Below are 21,776 nucleotides of genomic sequence, written 5' to 3' on the forward strand. Positions count from 1 at the left end.
TTTTCTAAAAATAGCACTTTGCAAAATTTAGTGATCAACTTTTTCACAATTTTGTAATCTTGTGAGAGAGAGCTTATTGTATTAATATTCCGAGAGAGTCATTGTGTGTTCTTGAGATAAATACAACAAACCTTCATCACTCTTCTTCTCTAATGTTCATCATCATGGTTGGGTGATTAAAGAGTTGGGGATAACGTTCAAGGAGGTCAATTGCGATTGACGATTGAGTTTGATCAAGGTTTGGGAATTTGTCAAGGGTGAACTAAGTGGAAACTTCAATTTGGTGATTGAAGTGACTGTGGCAAGCGCGGTTCGAGGTAATCGTTCAAGATCCGGGTTGGTGATAGATTCTTGCGGGCAATTGGTACGTACTCACAACAAGAGATTGTTGAAGATAGAAGAATGCGGTTGTGATTGATCTTGGTGAAAATCAAGGTTATGTTGAATTCTCATTGGCTGAGGTTATGTTATACAGAGAACGTGATTGTCCTTCCATTGAGTAGTTATCTCATGCTTGGTAACATGTATTGGAGCTTTTACGCCTTTGGGCCTTAAGTGTATTGAGCTTTAGCCAAGTCTGAAACACATCTCATTTGTGTGGTGAGCGGTGGCAATCTTAATATTCCTTGTTATCAAGGTTTTGGCGAAATTGAGTGGTTGCGTCAACATGACGGAGATTTTGATGGTTTCTCGCAAGGATCAAAATCTCCAAGATTATGCCATGCAAATCATTCCAATTGAAAATGGTCGCCAAGTTGTTATGCCTCTCTAGTTATGTGGTGGTCGTCGTTGGAAGTGGTTGTTGATTGTTCTCAACACGAAAAAAACATGTTGGTTCTACTCATCAATCATCTCTCATTGTTTCTGCACTCTTAAATTTTGGTATTGGGCCTAACTCAACCCTGCAAAACCGGCTTGTAAAGTGAGGATGTTCAGGTCATCTCGCAACTGATGTGAGACTGCTTAACACACCTCATCGCGCCCAGCGCTATTGGGCTTGGGGCGCGGATATAACTAGTGGATGGCCCGATCAGAACTTGATAGAAGGCGGCCCAGTGGATCGTTCAGAGGCTCTGATATCATGTTAAGAAAAGAGGAATACAATGAGAGGAGACAAAAGGAGGCTACAAGGATTTCATTAGAGTACAATGACTTAACTTGCTAAAATAATGGTTACAAGAGAATATATAGAAAACTTTAATGGGCTGGACTATACTAACTTGAAAAGCTCAATAACATAAGCCTAATAATTTAACACGCACCAAAATGATCAAGGATTCATGATGACGATGATGGATCCTCCAACATGAAGAGTTGATGATCATCAATGGACGACTGGAGAGAGAACTGGTGATGGTGTTTGGGTCATTCTGTCCAACGCTTGTTGAGGAGAACGAACAATTGTGCCCGTCATTTTCTTCTTTGGAGTCGTGGTGTGCTTTTATTCGAAAATCTCAAATCGACTACAAGCATTTGTCGGTTAAAATTATAAGAACAATTTCCCACGGACGACGTCAATGATCCACGAACCCTATTTAGTCTCACAATTAACAACCACTACTCCACATTGTACCATGTCATTAGTGGATTCTTTGGGAATACAAATTGACTTATTGAAACTACGTGGGTATTAATTCACGCGGCGGTAAAAAGAGAATAGAATTTCTTTACAAAAAGCTTGTCCAATTGAATTTTGTTGATTCCTTTTGTGCTCAAGTTGTATTATTCTTTCCCTTCATTCTTATCATACACAAATACATATTCTTTTTTACTTGGTTCTAAATTTGTCTTCCTTATTCTATATAAGTGGTTCATTACACAAAGTTTTCTTCATAGATTGTGTTAAGGTAAAGCACACGAAAAAAGAGGAGCTGATCAGAAGGATAAAAGCTGCTTTTAATTTTAATTTGCAGATTTGTTGAAAATGCCTTTCAAAAAGCCTCATCAAACAGCAGACCAGGCTAGTATTGTTAAGAAGGTAAGTATACATATTCTTTTATGGATAGAATTATTTTTCTTGCAAAAATAAAAAGCATATGTTTATGAAAAGTATGTCCCAACTAAAAGGAAAGTTGTGATTTATTGCGCATCCCTAGGAAGAATTTTTCTGCAAAATCTGAAGTTCCATTTTTTTTATGGAAGAAATTATTGATCAGATTTTACACGCAGTCTAACTTTAGATTACCGGGAGCCCCTTCTTCTAATAACCAAAGAGTTAATAAAAAAAACAAATATAGAGTTTTATTACTCTAAAATATATCCTTTTTTTTTACCATATCGCACAAGTTAAGAAATGTAATTAATGTTATATGAAAATACGAAATTATGAGGTAGTTTACAAAATTTTATTTCATTAATGGTATGAGAAAAATAAATTGAAGAATTAAAATAAAAGATAAAGTAATAAATATTTAAGTGTATAACGACTTATAATTTAGTACAATTTTTTTTTCAAAACGACTTATAATTTGGTACGGAAGGAGCACGTATTTATGCAACTTATATACACATTTTGCTTCGATGGTAAAATAATAAGATACCTTATATAAATGACGATATGATACTTAGAGCATCTCCAATGGTGATATCACTTTGGGTATCGTACATTAGTAACAAATGGTCCCTACAATGTCATGTAATACTTACGCAGCTGATACATATTTTGCTACAATGGTGATATCATTTTGGGTATCATACATTATTAATAAGTGATCTCTATTATATTTATTTTTTTAACTTAAATTGATGTTATTAAATTGATGATACAGTATCTTATCTTATTTAAGGTATTGTATCATCAATTTTGATACCTCTATGTCACGTCATACAACTCCAATAATAAAAATAATTAAGGTACGAATTATTAATCTATGAAACTCTCTATTGGAGATGCTCTTATTATGCAATCTAACATTAATGATGATATTGTACTTTATTTAAGTTATTTTTACTATTGCTATGCAATCCAATTTGCCATGTAAGATTCCGCTAATAGAAAGAAAAAATAAGAAATGGGTTTATCCTTCTATAAAATTTTCTTAAATACTTTTATTGAAGATGCTCTTATATATCTCTTTTTGTTTTTAAATTATTATAAGTCAGAGATTTTTAAATCGAGATTTTTCTTTACTTTTATCTTTATTTCTCTAAATTAAAGAAATTAATATTTAATTTTTATCATTTTAAAAAATTATATAGTTTTGTAAAGAAATATATTTTATAATAATAATATGAACTAGGCTTCATCCATCCGGAGATCGATCAGAAACTTTCTCAAGTATTGTTAGTTACTACCACTTTTGGCTTTCACCGCCAGTTGAATATAATCTGGTTTGGGGGTCAGTTTTGGTATCAAGTGGTTTCAGCACCTTCCAATCACAGTTGCAGGGAATCGAACCGCGGTCCTCCCTACTAAGTTCAGCGTCAATCACAACTAAATCAACTAACTATCGCTTAATTACTACCACTTTTGAATCACATGCAACTCTATTTTGTCATAACTCCGCCACATAGTCGCTACAAACTCCGTGTGATCCTCTCAGAAATATTTAGTAATATTTTAGGGAACAAAAAATTTATTTGACCCTTCTTTATATAATTAATTAACAACTACAATACATATATGCAGAATGATGGGTCGTTCGAGATAAAGCCAAAAGGACTCAACATTATCTGGGGAAATGATCTTCGCTACTGGAAAACTATAACTGAGTGAGTTGGTTGCATTCTAGCTTATTTTGTTTTTTATTTTTTTATAACTCAAAGTTAATAATTAGTTATTATATTAGTTTTTTTTTTTACAGAGTTTACTTTGGACCTCAATCTTTTTTAACTTTTTGGTGTGTTTGATTTGTTAAAAAATAAGGGAAAAAAAATAAGAAATTGGATAGAATAACTTTAGTTGCACTGTGTTTGATTGGACAAACTGCGGCCAAGGACTAGACAAAAACTAACATTGTTGTCCTTGTCCCCAGGGAATCACTGAACAATTCTTTGTCCTCTACACAAGTTGTCTAAAATGTCAAATAACATTTTTTCTACTAAATATCGTACGAGATAAAATTTGATAAATACCTTGAACTTTGTCTTATGTTGTTCTGTATTTTGTAGATTAAATGGACCCTTTAACTCATTTAACTCAAATAAATTGAATTAAGTTTATTTTGTTTAATTTAAGAATGAAAATGATAACTTATAATTTTGATTAGTTATAGTTAATTAATGTTTATATATATATATTAATAAATTATTTCAGCAACGGCGCGGAGCTGATACAAGTTTCATGGTTGGAGGTATCTGGTAAAGTAGGACCTGTAAAAGTGGGTGAAACATATGTTGTGAAATTTGATATTGAAGTTAAGGATACTGGTTTTGGTTGGGGAAACACAGAAGTACTTATTATGGCTAAAATTGGTAAAAAAGGATCATATAAATATAAGCCAGTTAAACTTGCTTGTGGTGACAATGGATACATTCCAAAAGCAAATGAAGAACAGCTTGAAATTACTGTTACTGTGGGTGAAAAGGATCTTGACCTTCATTTTGGATTGTATGAAGTTTGGAGTGGAAAATGGAAGGGTGGATTGATAATCAAGAAAGCTGAGGTTACTAAGAAGTCTTAAAATTAATTACTACTTTTTTATTATTATATATATATATATATATATATATATATTGTTATTGTTACTTGTTCAGTTTTTATTGAAAATAATAGCTAGCATAATATATGCTGCGACTATATATGATATGGTATTGTATGATATGAGTGAATGAGTTCCTCTGAAAAGGGAACAAAATAAATGGGGTTTATGACATTATTGCTATTTGTAATAAGTTAAAGGTCTTGTGTTGTATGTTTATTGTGTAAAAAAAAAAAATTATTGTATGTTTATGTTTTATTTGTAAAACTGTGTAATTATGTCCTCGTTAGATAAGTTTGCTTGAATTTCAACTAACCAGATGGTAGAAGGAAGCTCCAATTTTGCTTGAATTTCAACTCCAATTTTTAATAGAAAGAAGTTCTGATAATTCTGAGTTCAATAAAATATAAGTTAAATCTAATCAAAAATTTGAACTTAAATTCTTTCAAATAATTTATTCTTGATAAAATTCATGAATTTTTTGAGTTTACTCACGTGTTTTACAAGATACATTCTAAAAATATAGACAAACATTGAAAAAAATAAATAAAAAATAAAAATAAAAAAAAGCATAAAGCATAACCATAATCACATAAACATGTGGTATTAGATAAAGTAGTGGTCGACTTAAGCCATGCTTTACTTTGCAAAAAAAAAAAAAAAGTTGGCCCTACCAATTATCATAGTGTATTTAATATTTCCTCAAGTCCTTTTTATAAGGAACAATTTATTTTTTAAAATTTATTTAATAATTGATATATTTAATCTATATTATCCATCAAATAACTTAATTATTCAATAAAATTAAAAAATCAATTGTCTTTTATAAGAGAGACCAGATGTACTAATATAAAAAGATGAGACAAACACAAATCCCTTTGCATGTTTTTGAATTTTGGGTTGGGATGTAACTCAAATTTACAAAATTGACCTGTAAAATGAGAATTGCACTCACTTATAAAGTTATATTCAGGCAATTTCTCATCTAATGTTGGACTTTTAACACACTCACGCTCGACAGTATTGAGTTTAGGGCGTGAATATAAATGGTGCATTAAGTTAAAAACTTAAGGACTTATTTTTTACCTAAAAAACTTAAAGGATCTAATCGTCACAAACGTGAAACTTAAAAGACTTTTTGAATGCATTTAGCCTATTTTATAAGAGAACTCATTTTGCCACCCTACTGATTCTGGCGTGCACCATACAAAATTACCAAAATACCCATGTCCGCTACTTAGGTGATGCATACGCATACATTACCCCATAAAAAATGACGTATATACCCAACAAACAATAAAAATAAACCATGTGAGTAGATTTGTATGTTGTTAACACAAACTAACATTTAGTTTACTTAGAAATTTGGTTATATGGGTATTTCCATTGGTTGTGCGGTATAAACTATTCACTATTCTTTCAAGGTATTCTAGAAAAAAGAAAAAGAAAAAACCTTTAAATATGGTCTAAAAGTAAACTCTTGTTATTTCTAGTAAAAAAAAAATTATAATAAGAAAATAATAAGAAAACTCTCACTATACCCCTTGCTTGAAGCTTACACTTTCTCAAATGTTTTGGTTGAAATTGGGTCTTAGTCTAAGTTTACTCATGTCAAATTCTATCCTTTCGCTCTCAAAAAACTAAACCTTATTAGAAAGCCTCTCATGTGTTGAAGAAAGCCTCTTCCTTAGCTTACAGGCACAACATGATTACATGATCTTCTTCCAAGCCTATCACACAGGCAAGTTCAATATTACCGGTTTTGTTTTAATTTGATTTACCACACGAATAACCGTTGAAGATGGAGTAATCTTTACCAAAACCAATCCTTTTACTAAGTGAGAGGGGTACCATCTAATTTAACCGCATCTATCTCACAAGGGATGAAGATGCTGCCCAGATCACCGAATTTTATAGGTAAGTAGGTAAAATTACAAAGGCTTTCAGATGACTGTCTCATTGCCTCGAATCACTTCATTTTTGTCATATTTACCTCAATAACAAAAGCAAAAACAAAGTACTAAATCTGCTCATAGCCTGTTAAAGTGTAAAAATACAACAATGAGAAGAAAAAAATAGCTGGGACAATTTTCAGAACCTCATTTGTTTGCTAAACTCAACAGTTGACAGCAGTATTTCCAAATGAAAACGACAGCCTTGCCTTATCAGTTGAACCAAAGTTATACTTTATGACTCCATCGTCATTATGAACTATATTGCTTGTGGATGGAAAGGAAAATACTACTGCTGGATTCGACTTTTTAATACCAAAACTGTATGACAATTGAGTAGGTATTTCTTGTGGTTGGTGCTTATTACCAGTAGAGACTAATAATGGCATGATGGATGGTGTTGGCGGTTCAGAGAATACAGAAGACGGTGCTGTAACAGGAAAGGTAAATCCCGAGGTGTTATCAGATGCTAAAGTCCAGTTTGATTCAGGCTTCTTGACGGAAATAGGAGCTAAAACTGGTTTACTAGCGGCATTATTGGCCGCAGTCTTCTTTTCTTGATTTACTAATGAAGGATACCGACCGCCACTTGACAGAGCCATCAGACCATCCTGCACAGTCAGTAGTACATCAGAAACATTCCGTTCATGAAATAGCAGGCCAATAATAATAATAATAAGTAATAAAATTCATTGCTACAAAGCAATCTGTGTAATATATATAAACTTCTGTTTGTTTTGGTAATTTTTAATATATTTTAGTCCTTGCAAATTTATTTTTCGTTTCAATCCTAGTCATATTTGGTTTATGTTCAAAAAAGTCGACTCAAACTAAAAGAAGGGTAGATTAGAGATTAAAACCAAAAAAGTGCATTACATGTATTTAATACAAAAAAGGCTTAATTGCATATTTAGTCCTTTATGTTTATTTTAGGTTTCAATTTGGTCCTTATGTTTAAAAAGTTTCAAGGTGGTCCCTTATGTTTAAAAAGTTTCAAGTTGGTTCCTTATGTTATTGATCTCAACATAAGTTGGTCCTTTTCGTTAAATTTTGAGTTAATTTTTTTTAACTTTTTGTTAAATTTTGAATTAATTTCTTCTAAAACTTTCATATAGTACTCGTACGCAAATTCATTAGACAAGTCGACGATTTAAACAAAAATTTGACGAAAAAGACCAAATTGAAACTCTTTAAACATAAGGGACCAAATTGAAACCTAAAATAAACATAAGGGACCAAATATGCAATTAAGCCAACAAAAAAATATGAAAAAAATAAATTATAGGGATAACTTCATAGCAAAATTTTAAAGATATTGAAGTTAAAATTTGATATTTTACAAGGACCAAAAATATTTAAATCTATAAAAAAAAATTAGTAAATTGACTACTAGAAAATATCTTTGCCGCCTTGCCTATGCAGCCTGATATTATTGAGATAGAGACAACGTAATTTGGCCCCTTACAATAAAGATAGAAACTACGAGCTATCTATGAGGGTCTGCCAAGCCCAAGCCCAACCCCAAAACTTTTATTTTTGCATACCTTCCAACTACCTTTCCCACCATATTGCCATTCTCTCCATGTAGGCAAGGATGTTACAACTCAATTCCTTCTTCTGCAATCGGTAATCTAAACTATCCGATTTTGGCTACTTCCTTGTGATACAAATTTATGACAAAACTACATGTAAAAACTTTAATGGCCATAAAATAAACAGAGTACCTCGTAAGTCGACTTCATTGGAAACATTTGAGAACTACCAAAATTTTGTGTAGTCCCGTCAATGGTGAGTCTGGGGATGCTGTTGTGAACATTCAGGTCAGATGCCAAAGTCCCTTCTTTTGTGATGTCAATAGATTTATCAGCACTCTCCCTAGGTTGAATATCAACATTGCGGCTCCCTTCATTTTCATTTCTTAGAGTAGAATTCATTCCACCAAGCTCGTCATATTTACAAGGACTAACGTCTTTTAGTTTAACCAAGCCATTATATTCATTTGAAAAGATAGTACTTGTATTAACAGAAGATTCAGGATTCTTCCATTTAGTTGCTAGCTTCAGCTCAGCAGATTTCTCCTTAGGAGTGGGAACGCTTCTATCAATATGCTCTAATATCTTCTTAGCCATCAAACTAGTATGCATGTGTACTGTTGGAACACTGTGCTCAAAGCCCAGTGGCTTACGAGTACTGCTCATCCTACCAGGACCCGTGCTTGTAGCAACAGTAGAATTTGAATATTCAATAAAACTGGAATTTTGTCTTTGTGAAGAATTCATAGATGAATATGCTGGTCTCTGTGGAGTAGATGAATATGCTGGTCTCTGTGGAGTCGATCGTAGAGCAACCTTATGCCTAGTTCGACGAATAGGTCCAACAGATCCATATCCACTTTCTGATGCACCAACTTCAGATTTGTCCTTTGTTTATTACAATCATGTTAGTAACCAATTACCAGCAGAAGGGAAGTTATCAACTAATTTAAAGAGTAAAATAAAACATTGAAACTAAAGGAATAAACCAAATTCAAATACAGGATAGTTAAATAAATAAAAAATCTCAGATGATCATAATGACAAAAAAAGTCAAGATAATCTTGGTTAAAAAAGTTCAATTATTTTGACAAAACTTGCCTGAATAAGAAAAAAGCACAGCTGATAAAAAAAAAGGCACAGAATCCTTTACTTGAGATGTGAAATAGTTTCAATTTTCAGTATCAGAATATATCTTAAAATCCTTTAATTTAAAGCTCTTAGGCAAAAACCAAATAATTACTGAAGAACCCATGGTCTTTAGAAAGTGTCTCCATTTTCCCACACAACTCTAAATGTTAAAGTCAAAGCATGAAATTTTAGATATTTGACTCGTTCAATCAAAAGTTCAGTAGTAAGTTATGATGTGATCAGCAATTTACAGGTTTTTAAAGGAATCAAGTCAATCAACATACAATATGCCAAATACAATCACATAAGAACAGAACATTAAAAGATACCTTCAGATACAGACTTGTCTGTGATTGACGGAGGGGAGTTGATGAAATGTGGCTGTAATTTCCTTGAGGGGGATGGATCAACTGGAGAAAAAGAAAACAAATAACAATACGATTTTAGATACAACTTGAGAATAGGAGTACAAGATATGCTACCTAAAAAAACAAACCTTGGACTTGGACTTCATTAATAGAGTTCTGGAATAAGGAGTCCGTGCATGATTAAGAAGTCCATATTTGCTTCCCTGAGTTTGTGGTGTTGTGTAAGCATCGTGCACAACAGCACCTGGCCAGCATGTTGGTGACTTTTTTGATGGTGATGGATCACATAATTTCATTGCAGCTTCACCATTACAGAGCATTGTGCTTTCGACAGTTTGAATCATGTTCTTAGAACTGGGACCTGCTTCAGATGCTCGAGAATCCATATATGCTCTAGCAATCTCTACTGGTGAAGCACCAAATTCATCTCGACCCTGGAGAGTTGTTAATTTGACTATTACACAACAAAGTTAACGCTAAAATGACCGCATGTTTTCAAAGAAGCCATAAATAGGGTTCAATATTAAGCTCTTTGTACCATATTGGAATTTAGATAGAAACTGAACAATTTAATTTTGAATTTTCATTAATCTGGAAAACGAAATCTAACTACAACAGAATTCTTCATAGCTATATATAGCAGTGCGATAATTGTGACAGTGATCAGAATGATGACATTAACTAACTGATGGAATTCAATTAGTTACTGTTACAGAACTTCTAGAGCTCATTTAACTACATAACCGAGTAATTATAATCTAATAGTACCCAAAGTACATAACCAGTGTGTTTGCACCTTTAATTTTGAAGTACCAATGCCACACAGATTAACGTAGTAAATTAAACACAATAGAGTATTAATATTAACTAGGATTCAGATCATTTTCTATCATCTCTCCATTCTCTTATTCAACCCTACATATATATCTAATAGATTCTAGGCATGATTGATCCCTAAGCAGATAATACATATTGGCAAAGAATTTATCGTAACTATTAGTAAATGTGAATAGTTCAAACAAGTACATGCAAAGCTCACACACTTTTGACACGCAAGGTGTTGAGCTTTCCCGTATGACGCCATTTGATTCTTCATGCCTTCGTTCATTGAAAACCTTTGGAAGCTTGTCTGCCACTACAAGCCCCCCATCATCTTGCCTAGAAGTCAAATTTGTATTTTCCTTTCTTTGTTCACCATTAGAAACGTCGATTGCTCTTGAATTCAAAAGCCCCACTATATGATCGAATTCATCTCTACATAAGAAGATTAAAAATATTTAGATATGGTTTAACTGTAGAAAGATAACAAATGGTTTTCTTCATGAGATTACTTTTGAAAGGGAGAATAGTTTTTTCATTTTTAAGCAAATATTCTCCTATTTGGATTTTTTTTTAAATGAAAGATTGACATTAAGTGTAACCCTCCAATTGACCCTCATTTATTTTTATACACTTTAATAACAATCAGAAATTAAAAAATTAATCCTTATTACCCTCTATCCAAAGCCCTCCGCCTAAACATACCCTAAAGAAAACAGTAAATGGTAAGAGGTTTTCTAACATCATGAGCACAGCTTCAGCAAGGGACAGAACTTCACCGACCCATATCTTGTTCCTGCTCACAGCTTGATTCATTAAATCTTTAAGAAACAAGAATTTTGGCTTCATAGTTAAATGTGCCAAGATGGACATGTGTGACTGCTAGTGCATGAGTGTTGGTGAGTAATGTTTGTAATTAATATGTAATATATATATATATATATATATATATATATATATATATATATATATATATATATATATATATAGGGGAGCTTTCAAGTGAGAGGAGTTTTAAAATAAGAGGGTGAGAGCATTAAATAATAACCATTTGATCACAATTAACGATTTAGATCTTATTTTCATTAAGGTGCACATTCAGCCATTTGTACTTTTCATAGGGTCTTTGCACCTATTCATCTTCTCTCCCCCACACGACCACTGATTCTATCCCTTTCTTCTTTGCACCTATGAAGGTTTAGAAAAGATAAGTTTTTTCCTCACCTTTAAACTGAAAGTAGATTAATTTTGGGTTCATTATCTATGGATAAATCATACTAATTCATCGCCACAACTCCTTTTCAAGTTTTACTTTCTTGTGAATCCAGGTCTCAAATTGGATTTGACGATTCATGTTTAATTGATTTATAGCTAAAAAATGAAAATTATCCCAACTATTCTTTCATGTGTGATCTTATTTCATTTTAAATTGGACTCGATGCATCAAAAATTGCCTCGCCCAAGATCTGAAAAAAAATATTATCTTTCAAAGAAAAGAAGACAAGTGAGACGGGACGGCAAGAAGAGAGAACACAGGGATCGAAATGAATATGTACTAATTTCTTCAATATGTTTCTTTGTCATAAAGGATTTCAATGTTTTTTTTTTTAAATCCAGAAAGTCTTTTCTTTTTGGGTAGAGATGCAGAGAAAGCGGGGTAGAAGACAAGATGCAGGGACGAGGCAGAGAGAGAAGGGAATGAAAAAATTACGCACAGATTGAAAAATGAAAAGTCACCATAAAGATTAATCTAATGGCTAAAATTAAACCCTCTCACCCTCTCATCCTAAAATATCTCTCATTTGAAAGTTCCCCTATATATATATTATTACCCTTTTGATTTTAAAAAAAAAAAAAATATATATATATATATATACCCTTTTGATTTTAAAAATAAAATCATAAACTTTTTTTTGGTAAATTAAAAATCATTAACTTGTGATACATATATCTATAAACAAAAATTAGTTACAAATTTCAAACTCAGATCACTGGGACTCAAAGGCTCAATATTAGTTTTTATTTTATTAAAGCCAAACCCAGCTAGGTGTGGCCCAAATATTTCAATCATCAAATAAGAGACATGCTTGAAAATATCATAAACTATGCAAGTAATATCCAAATGAGACGTTTTTGTGCTCAAAGACATCCAAATCCACATGAGGAGAAAAAGAAGACTGACAATGATAAAAAAAAACTTTTGAGTTAGAACCCAATGCAACCAACGTTGGCAAGAAACATAAGGATAACAAACAGGGTTAATCTCAATTAAACTTGGATTTCAAATTACAGGACTCTTGGTAAGCTCTAACCTTAGGGATGAATAATCTGATCTACAAAATGACCAACTTAAATAACAAATTAGCAACTGAGTCACTCAACAAGGTGGACAAAAAAAACTACTACAGTTAATTAACATACCTAGTGAATTTTTTCCCTTTCAACAGTTGCTCAATATCTGAAAACTTATTATTCTCATGTTGCTCTTCTTTTTGAACGTGGCTGGGCATATCAAAGTCAAAACTGTTGTTTAGCTTACTGCTACCACCATCACCAGTATTTGCCATTTTAGATAATTCAGATGGCAGGATCTACAAAGAAATAAGCATATATTCAATGATAGGAAAATAATCAAATTCAACACCAAGAATTGAGACATGTTATACAGAAAGTGTGAGATAGATTTTTTTTTTTAAAAAAAAGTTATTCATTGTAATAGGAAGATATTCAAACAAACAAATAAAAACTTTAGGATGAAGTAATAGAGCAACACAGCTGAAAGACTAGTCGAATGACATTAATGGATAAAGCCATAATATCACAAAAGTGAAAATGGAGAGTTAAATAAGTAACTGTTTAGAAGAATAATTTATGAATATAATTATTCGTATGTTGTATAAAAAAAATTACTTGTATGTGTACTGAGCCAATTAACATTGAATAGAATAGTTATTATTATTAATCCTGAATAGCAGCACCAGTGGCCAACCATAAAAATGCTGTTAGAAATAACATGAATAGGGTAATTCTAGGCTGATTCTATGCTGTAAGTAATCACAACTGCAGCATATTAAGCCCTAAAACTATACATTAATACAGAAGAAGAAAAAACATCTCTTACATGTAAATTGCTTTTTAGCAGATTATCTTCATTGTGCTGTTCACCAGTTCTCCATTTACCTGCTTCTGTTCAATAAAATAAATGGGAATATGAGTGGGAATGAGTGTATCGCCAGTTTCAATATTAATCAGTAAAGTATGTTATACAGAGGTAACAAGTATAGATAATGAGCTACATGTTTAATTCCACGATTAAAAGACTCATTGTGTCTATAATCTGAAAGCACAAGAAGCACAAATAAATATCCGTATCAAGCACCAGATGGTTTTACACTGACTGCATGATAACAGACAAATTTAGACATAATACAGGACGAAATGTAAATGGGAGAATACTGTCTCTTTTAAGATACATATCACTTATTGAAAGCTTCTGTGATACAAAAGATGTCGGTGCATTGAAACTTGAAGAAAGCCACAAACTTCATACCACCTTATCATTACACCCATTTTTAAAACATTGGTCAAAGAGCAGTCATACCTAAAACTATTACTAGTAGTTCACATTGGCTAATATGATTGTCATTAAGTTTGCCCATCTATTAAACATTAATTAGCAAAATGCAGGCCTCTTTTTGGTATTAACCCTATGGACTATGGTTCCCATCAGAATGGGACCGTGGTAATCCAGAGTTCGGCCGCGAGGTAAGTAAAGTTTGGCCAAGAATTCCCATCAGTAATCGAACATTTTAATTATCCCATTAAATACATAGTTAAAATCAAATACCAATTTTACAAGTACTTTAAGTAGGCTTCATATATACGTCAAAAATAAATAAAGTACTGCTTCATATACTTTTTTATTACAATCTATGAAGCACGTGCACGGACACTCGTCAGATTAAGCATATCCGAGTGTCGGACGTGCATAGGTGTCAGACACCGACACTTGTGATTATATTAATTATGTCATTTTCTCTAATCATTATCGATGTCCACATGTAAGTGGTGTCCGGTGTTGTGTCTTCATAGATAGATTACAATTTATATAAAATAATTGTATATTTTGTACAAGGTCTCTACAAAACAAAGTTTCAAGTTTCAACTACATAACTCTCTACTTCACATAAGCTACACATGTTAGGAAACCTAATTATGTCATTAATTTGAAGTTTGATCACTCACTCATTCACATTATTTAATTATTTTGTCTAATCACTATAATAAGCATGAACAAACCACGCTCACAATCGCAACAATGAAAATTCATTGATCTAGGTTATTAGACAGTTACAATCTTCACCATAAATTCATAATCAAGAAAACTAACCTTGAACTTCTTCGTTGGAAGAGGAAGGATTAACAGGAGTAGAAGCGGAATCGGAAGTGGAGAAAAACGAAGGAAGAAAACGAGTGGCTCCACCAGCGATGATGCGATAGGCAGGATCGACGAGCTTTGAAATCCATCGGCGGTTAGTTGTTGTTGATGATGATGAAGGACGAGCGTAAGGACTAGCAGGTGGTTTTCTCGGCGGTGGTTTTCTAAGTTTACCGCCGGCGCCTCTTTCTGTTGACGGATACGGTGTGATTTGATCGGTGTTGTCCATGAATCGGAATCGGAGTTGAGAGTAAAGTTATTAACTGATCGGAAAAGTTAAAAAAGAAAAAATAAATAAATAAGGTAAAGACGAAAACGATGGAACTAGCGGCGGCACTGACCCACTTCCTTCCAAGGTCGAGTAGCCGCGGATTTTTTTTATTTTTTTTTGGTAAGGAGAAATCACGGATGTTATATATAGTGGCCGAATAGGTGTGATGAATCGGTCTAGTTTAAGTTTAGGCACTCTTTGGTAAGTTCAATAAGCTAGCTTATAGTTTATTAGACTAGCTTATAAGCTTGTTTGATAAAAATGTGAAGTGTTTGGTAACAAGCTTCTCTAACTAGCTGATAGCTTTTTTTGAGATGTTATTTCAAGTAGCGTATGAGCTTATAGTTTTTTCATTTTATTTCATATTTACCTTTATTAGTTTTATAGTTTTATTTATTTATTTAACTAGCTTATAGCTTATAGCCTTTTTTTTTATGTCATCTTCTTAAGGGGAAACTGAGAGATGAACTCAGACCCTCTACATGCTCAACCAAAAGCCACACCGCTGCGCCAACGAGCGCCTATTAATATAAAAACAGCTTAAGTAATGTATTAAAACAATCTTATCGTCATCAACCTCGTGCTCACCAAAACCTCAAAGATTGATTTTTTCATTCTTGCACCAAATTGGACATGTAAATATACCATTTTGCTCAGAATTTCATGAGAATTATGAATATACACTTAAATTTTATTAATTCTTACTCAAACATTCGAATTTTCAGATTAAAGTAAGAACCCTGGAAAAAAAGGGTTGGACCGAGCCCGGGCACGTGCCCAGGCATGCTGGGCGGCAATTTCGCCCCTGATGATATGAAATAAGTTTGTTTTGTTAAAAAAAATGCATTTAGGAGTTTTTTAAGTTCTGTGTTGAAATTAGTTAGGTTATAAGTTTTTCAGTAACATATATAGGTCATTTAAGTTGCTAAGATGCTGCAATGTTACCCTTCCAATATCCTACGTTTACAAAAATACTTACATGACCGTTAATTCTGATGTTGATCATGATGAATTTGAGGTTCAATCTGATGTGTACCACAAGGCTTAGACAGTTGAGGCCTAACTGGAAGGAATGATAACTGGAAGAAGGGTAACGGTGCAACAAGTTAGAAACTTAAAGAACTTCTAGATGCATTTGGCATATATATATATATATATATATATATATATATATATATATATATATATATATATATATATATATATATATATATATATATATATATATATATATATATATATACGTGCACGAGTTAATTTTTTATTTTATTTATTTGTAATATAATAAATGGTTTGATACAAGGACATGTGTAAAGGGTTTGAAACTTGTCATTAAACCAGATTTTCTAAGCTGGTTAAAGCCCAATATATTAAAGGTCCAACATAGCAGATTAAGCAAGGGAAACTTAAGACCGAAGATTCAAATTCAAATCTAAAACTCACACTTAAACCAGATCAAATTGACAGGGAAAAACAAGGAAGAACATAATGCTAAAATTACACATTTTTAAAAAGCAGGTAATTAATTGCTTTTAAGGCTAACCTCTGAGTCCTTACATTAGATATTACATTATTTAAGCCTAACTACTCCTGATCAAGGGATACTATACTGTATATTATCATATGTAAAATCCATCCAATACCACATTAGTTGAAACATGAAAAGCACGCCGTACTTGCAGAGCCCAGGTAGAAGGGAAGTTAACATCCTTCGGACACCGAACCAAATACCGGTCGGCCAGCATCATACTCGAAAAAGTGTATGCCATTGTCATCCAGGCTTCACACCTTTGTTCCAAGAATCCAGTGCTACTCTATTTGCACACTTGTTGCATTGGCAACCCACTGCTTTCTCTCATAAGCGCCATTTGTGCGAGTTAGCTGTAGGAATTAGAAAATGTGAGAGAATAATAAATTAGAAAATGACACCTTTATGGACGAACCTCAGTAACGAAACATACGAGATTTGTACAGCCACGTTCGTAGCATGCATGGTTAATGAAAAAATCTCTTGCGACATCTAGCAGAACCCAGCTCCTCATACTCAGCTTTGGTCACACACATTGCATCAAAATCTGGACTCGATGCCAGGAGTGAACCTCCACGCCAAACACCTAGTAGGGGACTATAAAATAACAATTATTAATTCTTGTAAAGAAATTACAAGCTTACAAGAAACTAAACAGTCTAAGAAAGGTGTTTACTCTTCTTGTGTAGTTATCTTCACATGATAGTCATCCGGAACTAGAGGCCGAAGCTCCTTCTCTCTACAAAATTCAGAATCAATTAGATAAATTTGTGAACCACTCTATACAGCCCACAAAAAACATAGGACACCAAAGTGGCAAAAAAAAAAAAGGATTCTGCCGAGAAGGCAATATAGCCAAACTAAACTTGAAAATGAAGTAAATCACAGTTAAAATAACCAAACTATACAAATTAATAAATCAAATCTGTTTGTTTATTATTCAGTTTTGGATTTCCTAAGTAATCCAAAACATTTTTACTCTCAAATTTCAAATCCCGAAATTGTGATCTAGAAATGTTATCTCTCAAATCATGGACTACGTTACACCAGCCTGGCTCAAGTTCCGAAACCAGTAGTCTAGTAAATCTCATTTCCCTCCCCTATGTCTTGTTTGGTTTCAAAATATATCCATGTAAAGAAAAAAGAATAATTCCATTATTAATTTCTCGAATAGTTAGTTTTCCGATTTTTCCTTTGATAATGAAAAGCTTCTAGGCTCAACTATGTAACAAGGCGCATTAAGATGTCACAGTGGAACAAAGATCTGTAGTATCGGTAATTGTTTGGGGAGCTTACTACAGATTCCAAATCAATCGATAAACAAGTTTTCTCACCGAGGTGATGTGATGGGAGCTTGTATTTGGAGCGGTGAGCTTTCACAGTGGGGATACCAGTGGCGTAGATAAAGGAGGAACCGATATCCAATAGGGAGTTGTGTGAAGTAGCACGTCAGAAAAGGACGGTGGTGATGGCCTCTCTCAAGGTGAGGCTTGATTCGCTTGGGAAAACTTCAGTGATCATTGTGTGAGGTTCAAAATAAGTTATGAAACCGATTCTATACTAAAACAAGTTTAAAATCGGTTCACCATAAACCAAATCAGTTTGACAAGTTTAAAAGCTTATCCATAAACATAGGTACGTACAATATATTTGGTTTGGTTTAAAAAAAAAAAAAAAGAAACAATCTATGCCCACCACAACCAAAACAAAATTATTGAACTATCACACTACTTTGGTACCAAGTGTCGTAGTCCAAACAAAAAACTTACAGTCGCTCAGCGAAGTGAGGAAACAAGGTGCTTCCACCAGTCAAAATGATGCTGCCAGAAAACATAAACAGAACATCGAAAGACGAGAGTGAGAAGTAAGAAAAGGCAACAATCTACAAACAGGATCATGAAAATCAAATGCTTGGAAATCAAATAGAAGTTACCTTTCATAGAGTACGGGGTGAAGATGTGGATGGCAGGCATTAACAGCTCGTACTATACATTCTGGTAACCCAGCTTGGTTCATTCCTGCAAATCATTTTGTCCAGCATTTTGCAGATAAGAAAAACCTAATATTATGGGGTAAATAATGAAATTAAACTAAGACCCTCATTTGCAGTCACTAAAGAAACTCATCAACCAAAGATTTAACTAAATTCCAAAGTTTTATACCGCATTCTACAAATATGATTGCAACTATAATGTTAAGGTTTTTTAGGTACTTTCTGATCCTCTCCGGACCTAAGGTCTGGATGGTATGGCTATTATGGGTCGTTGATTTTGGACCATTGGTGGTTGAACCCGGTCCACTCAAGTAGGTGTGGATCGGATGACCATTTCAGTTCACGAATGGGCCTAGCCCAGTTTGGAACACTTTCCATATATACATCACAACCCTACACATTTTCCCCGTTTGAATACAAATTTTTGCAATTTAAAAAAAAAAAAAAAAATTACAAAACCTTGTTGAAATCATGTTGTGCATCTAATCTAATTTATTTGAAAATAGCACTACAATGAAACTACTATTATGGGGTAAATAATGAAACTAAACTAAGACCCTCATTTGCAGTCACTAAAGAAACTCATCAACCAAAGAATTAACTAAGTTCCAAAGTTCTATACCGCATTCTACAAATATGATTGCAACTATAATGTAAACGTTTTTTAGGTCTTTCTGATCCTATCCGGACATGAGATTTGGATGGTAATGTTGTTATGGGTCGTTGATTCCATACAGTTGGTGGTTGAACCCAGTCCACTCAGTCCAGTTCCCTGGCCCAGTCTGGAACACTTTCCATATATACATCACAATCGCTACACATTTCCCCATTTGAATACAAATTTTTGCAATTTCAAGAATAAAAAAAAGACAAAACCTTGTTGAAATCATGTTGTGCATCTAATCTAATTTGAAAATAGAACTACAATGAAACTACTAAAGAACATACCCAAATCAGCTGGACGGAAGATCATCTCGGGGACAAGAAACCGTTCATTCGTCAAATCAAATTCCTACAAAACACAAAGCAAGACAAAGTTAATAACATTGATAGACACAAATGAATTTAAACTTAAAAACATCAAAATTCGAACAAAACAAAACAAAACAAATACATTTTTTGTCAAATCAACTAGTTTCTGTCTGTTCTCCTGAGGTTGTTGTTGAGCAATCATTTCACGATCACCACCACCATCATCACCATCAACAAGATACCTAGTTGCTTGTTCCGGATATTTAACAAAACCCTTTGTATAATTAACACCATCAGGAAGCACATATGTACACTTCAAAACATTCTCATTTCCAATCTTTCTAGCAACATTAAGATGGCGAGCAACATCAACCGAAACGAAGCATAAATTCTCCTTAACATCATCAATAATAAAAGTTTCATCCATAACATTAACAGAACGAAAAGAAATAAGTTCCTTAAGATAATTAGTTAAAGCTTTACCACCTAAATCGATTCGCTTAACACCGTAATTAAGAGTAAAGTTTTGAAAAACAGGCGAAGCATGTGTGAATGAGAAACCAGAATCAACAACGAGACTACATTGGGCTTTAGATAGAAGCCCATCGGGCCTACGGCTAGTTTCGTAGAGATGAACAAGGGAAGGTGAATCAGCGATGTAGAGAGAAGTGAAATTGAAATCTTCGAAGACGATTTCGTCGATTGAGTGTTGAATTGATGGGAGAGTGAAGAGAGGTTCAGTGAGAAGAAGAGAGGATTGGGAAGGGTTTATGTGAAGGATTGAAGTGAAGAGATGAGACCAGATATCACGTTGGAGGTCGGGGTTGATTAGGTAGCCGCGATCGATTGGACGGCGGACTGAGGCGGAGGTGAGGTCTTGTTCGGTGGTGGTTGTGGTGTTTAGAGGATTTGGATGGAGCCATTTTTTGGAGGTGAGAGGTTTGTAGAGACAATTTGGGAGAATGACGGATGGGTCACGTTCGCCGCCGAAACCTGCTTTGATTAGACCTCCGCCGTTGTCGAGAACAACTACGGTGGTGGTTGACATGAAGTTTGTTGTGAATGAATGTGAGAAGAAGAATGAAGTGTTGTTGCTTGGAATGGGTTTTGTGTTCAGTTTCAAAACCCTGCTGTATTTTTTTTTTTTTGACAAAACTATTTAAAATGACTTGGTTTAAGCCACTAGGTCAATATAGTGTTGGCGTTCGATTCACAGCTCCATTGAAAAAATAGAAAAAAGATAAAATGATTTGGTTCAAGAGAGAAATAGATTTTATATTGTAGTTTTTAACATAGTTTTTATGCTCACAATTGTCTGATCTAAATTGTATGGTTGATATTGTTTTAAGTAATTTTATAATAAAATTAATATGAACCATCTGATCTATAATTAATGGCTCATATTTAAAATAGTGTGAAAATGAACCGTAGCAAATCATGCTCCGTTTAAGAGTGGTGTTAATATTACTGTTCATTCGGTTAAGAATAGTGGTAGTATCATGTTAAGAGTGATCCTAGTTCAGTCATATTTGAGAGTGTATATTAGAATGAATTCTACAATGCAGTAGAACTTCGATACGTTTTTATACCAAAAAAAAAAAATCGGATATGTATGTAGTTGAATTGTTTTATCCTAAAAATGTCATGATTGATAGTCTGCTTGCACATTTGTTAAACAATGTTGCAAAATATCTTAAAAAAATGACTTAGTCTGCAAAATATCTTTAAAAAATGACTTAGTCTGCAATTTTGTAAACAATGTTCCAAATATCTCTTAAATAAGGTGAATAAATATGATGTCCAGTATTTGAACCCCCGACTAAACAAACTCAAATGGACAAATCTTCATATTCCTTACCTCCAAGTTAAGTATGATTAACTTTCATCATTTTCATGTAGTTGGTACCCCATTTCATTTAGACTTAGTTATAATCATTTCATTTGGTTACCCATTTCTCTATTTTCTTCACCATCCATAAGGTGAAGTCTTCCATTGTAACCCCGAAGATGAATAATCAATCCCATTTGGTATCCAAAATTTCCATCTTTTTGCATATTGCATTCACATCATCTATCTTGTCAAGTTTACGAGTGGGAAAAAGAAGAAAAAAAAAAAACGTAAGTGTAAACGT

The 21,776-nt window shown here is 33.4% G+C and overlaps 3 protein-coding genes across 3 annotated transcripts; 1 reads left to right on the top strand and 2 right to left on the bottom strand.

Moving 5' to 3' along the window:
* The first annotated feature begins 1,819 nt into the window (after positions 1-1,819).
* Positions 1,820-4,907, top strand: LOC123885483 (protein PHLOEM PROTEIN 2-LIKE A9-like). Its single transcript, XM_045934768.1, has 3 exons — positions 1,820-1,978; positions 3,629-3,711; positions 4,256-4,907. The coding sequence occupies exons 1-3, from the start codon at positions 1,925-1,927 to the stop codon at positions 4,620-4,622; spliced, it is 504 nt and encodes a 167-aa protein (XP_045790724.1). The 5' UTR covers positions 1,820-1,924; the 3' UTR covers positions 4,623-4,907.
* Positions 4,908-6,537: 1,630 nt separating this feature from the next.
* Positions 6,538-15,346, bottom strand: LOC123884578 (nuclear pore complex protein NUP1). Its single transcript, XM_045933702.1, has 8 exons — positions 14,833-15,346; positions 13,564-13,628; positions 12,864-13,033; positions 10,667-10,877; positions 9,752-10,057; positions 9,585-9,665; positions 8,317-9,012; positions 6,538-7,203 (listed from the first exon to the last, which is right to left on the bottom strand). Exons 1-8 carry the CDS (start codon positions 15,107-15,109, stop codon positions 6,757-6,759), a joined length of 2,253 nt encoding a protein of 750 aa, XP_045789658.1. The 5' UTR covers positions 15,110-15,346; the 3' UTR covers positions 6,538-6,756.
* Positions 15,347-16,655: 1,309 nt separating this feature from the next.
* LOC123884951 (actin-related protein 6) lies at positions 16,656-21,464 on the bottom strand. Its single transcript, XM_045934182.1, has 7 exons — positions 19,787-21,464; positions 19,621-19,684; positions 18,613-18,697; positions 18,449-18,499; positions 17,356-17,418; positions 17,113-17,276; positions 16,656-17,032 (listed from the first exon to the last, which is right to left on the bottom strand). The coding sequence occupies exons 1-6, from the start codon at positions 20,690-20,692 to the stop codon at positions 17,147-17,149; spliced, it is 1,299 nt and encodes a 432-aa protein (XP_045790138.1). The 5' UTR covers positions 20,693-21,464; the 3' UTR covers positions 16,656-17,032; positions 17,113-17,146.
* Positions 21,465-21,776: the final 312 nt, after the last annotated feature.

Source organism: Trifolium pratense, linkage group LG5 (assembly GCF_020283565.1).
Source record: "Trifolium pratense cultivar HEN17-A07 linkage group LG5, ARS_RC_1.1, whole genome shotgun sequence".
Lineage (NCBI taxonomy): Eukaryota > Viridiplantae > Streptophyta > Magnoliopsida > Fabales > Fabaceae > Trifolium > Trifolium pratense.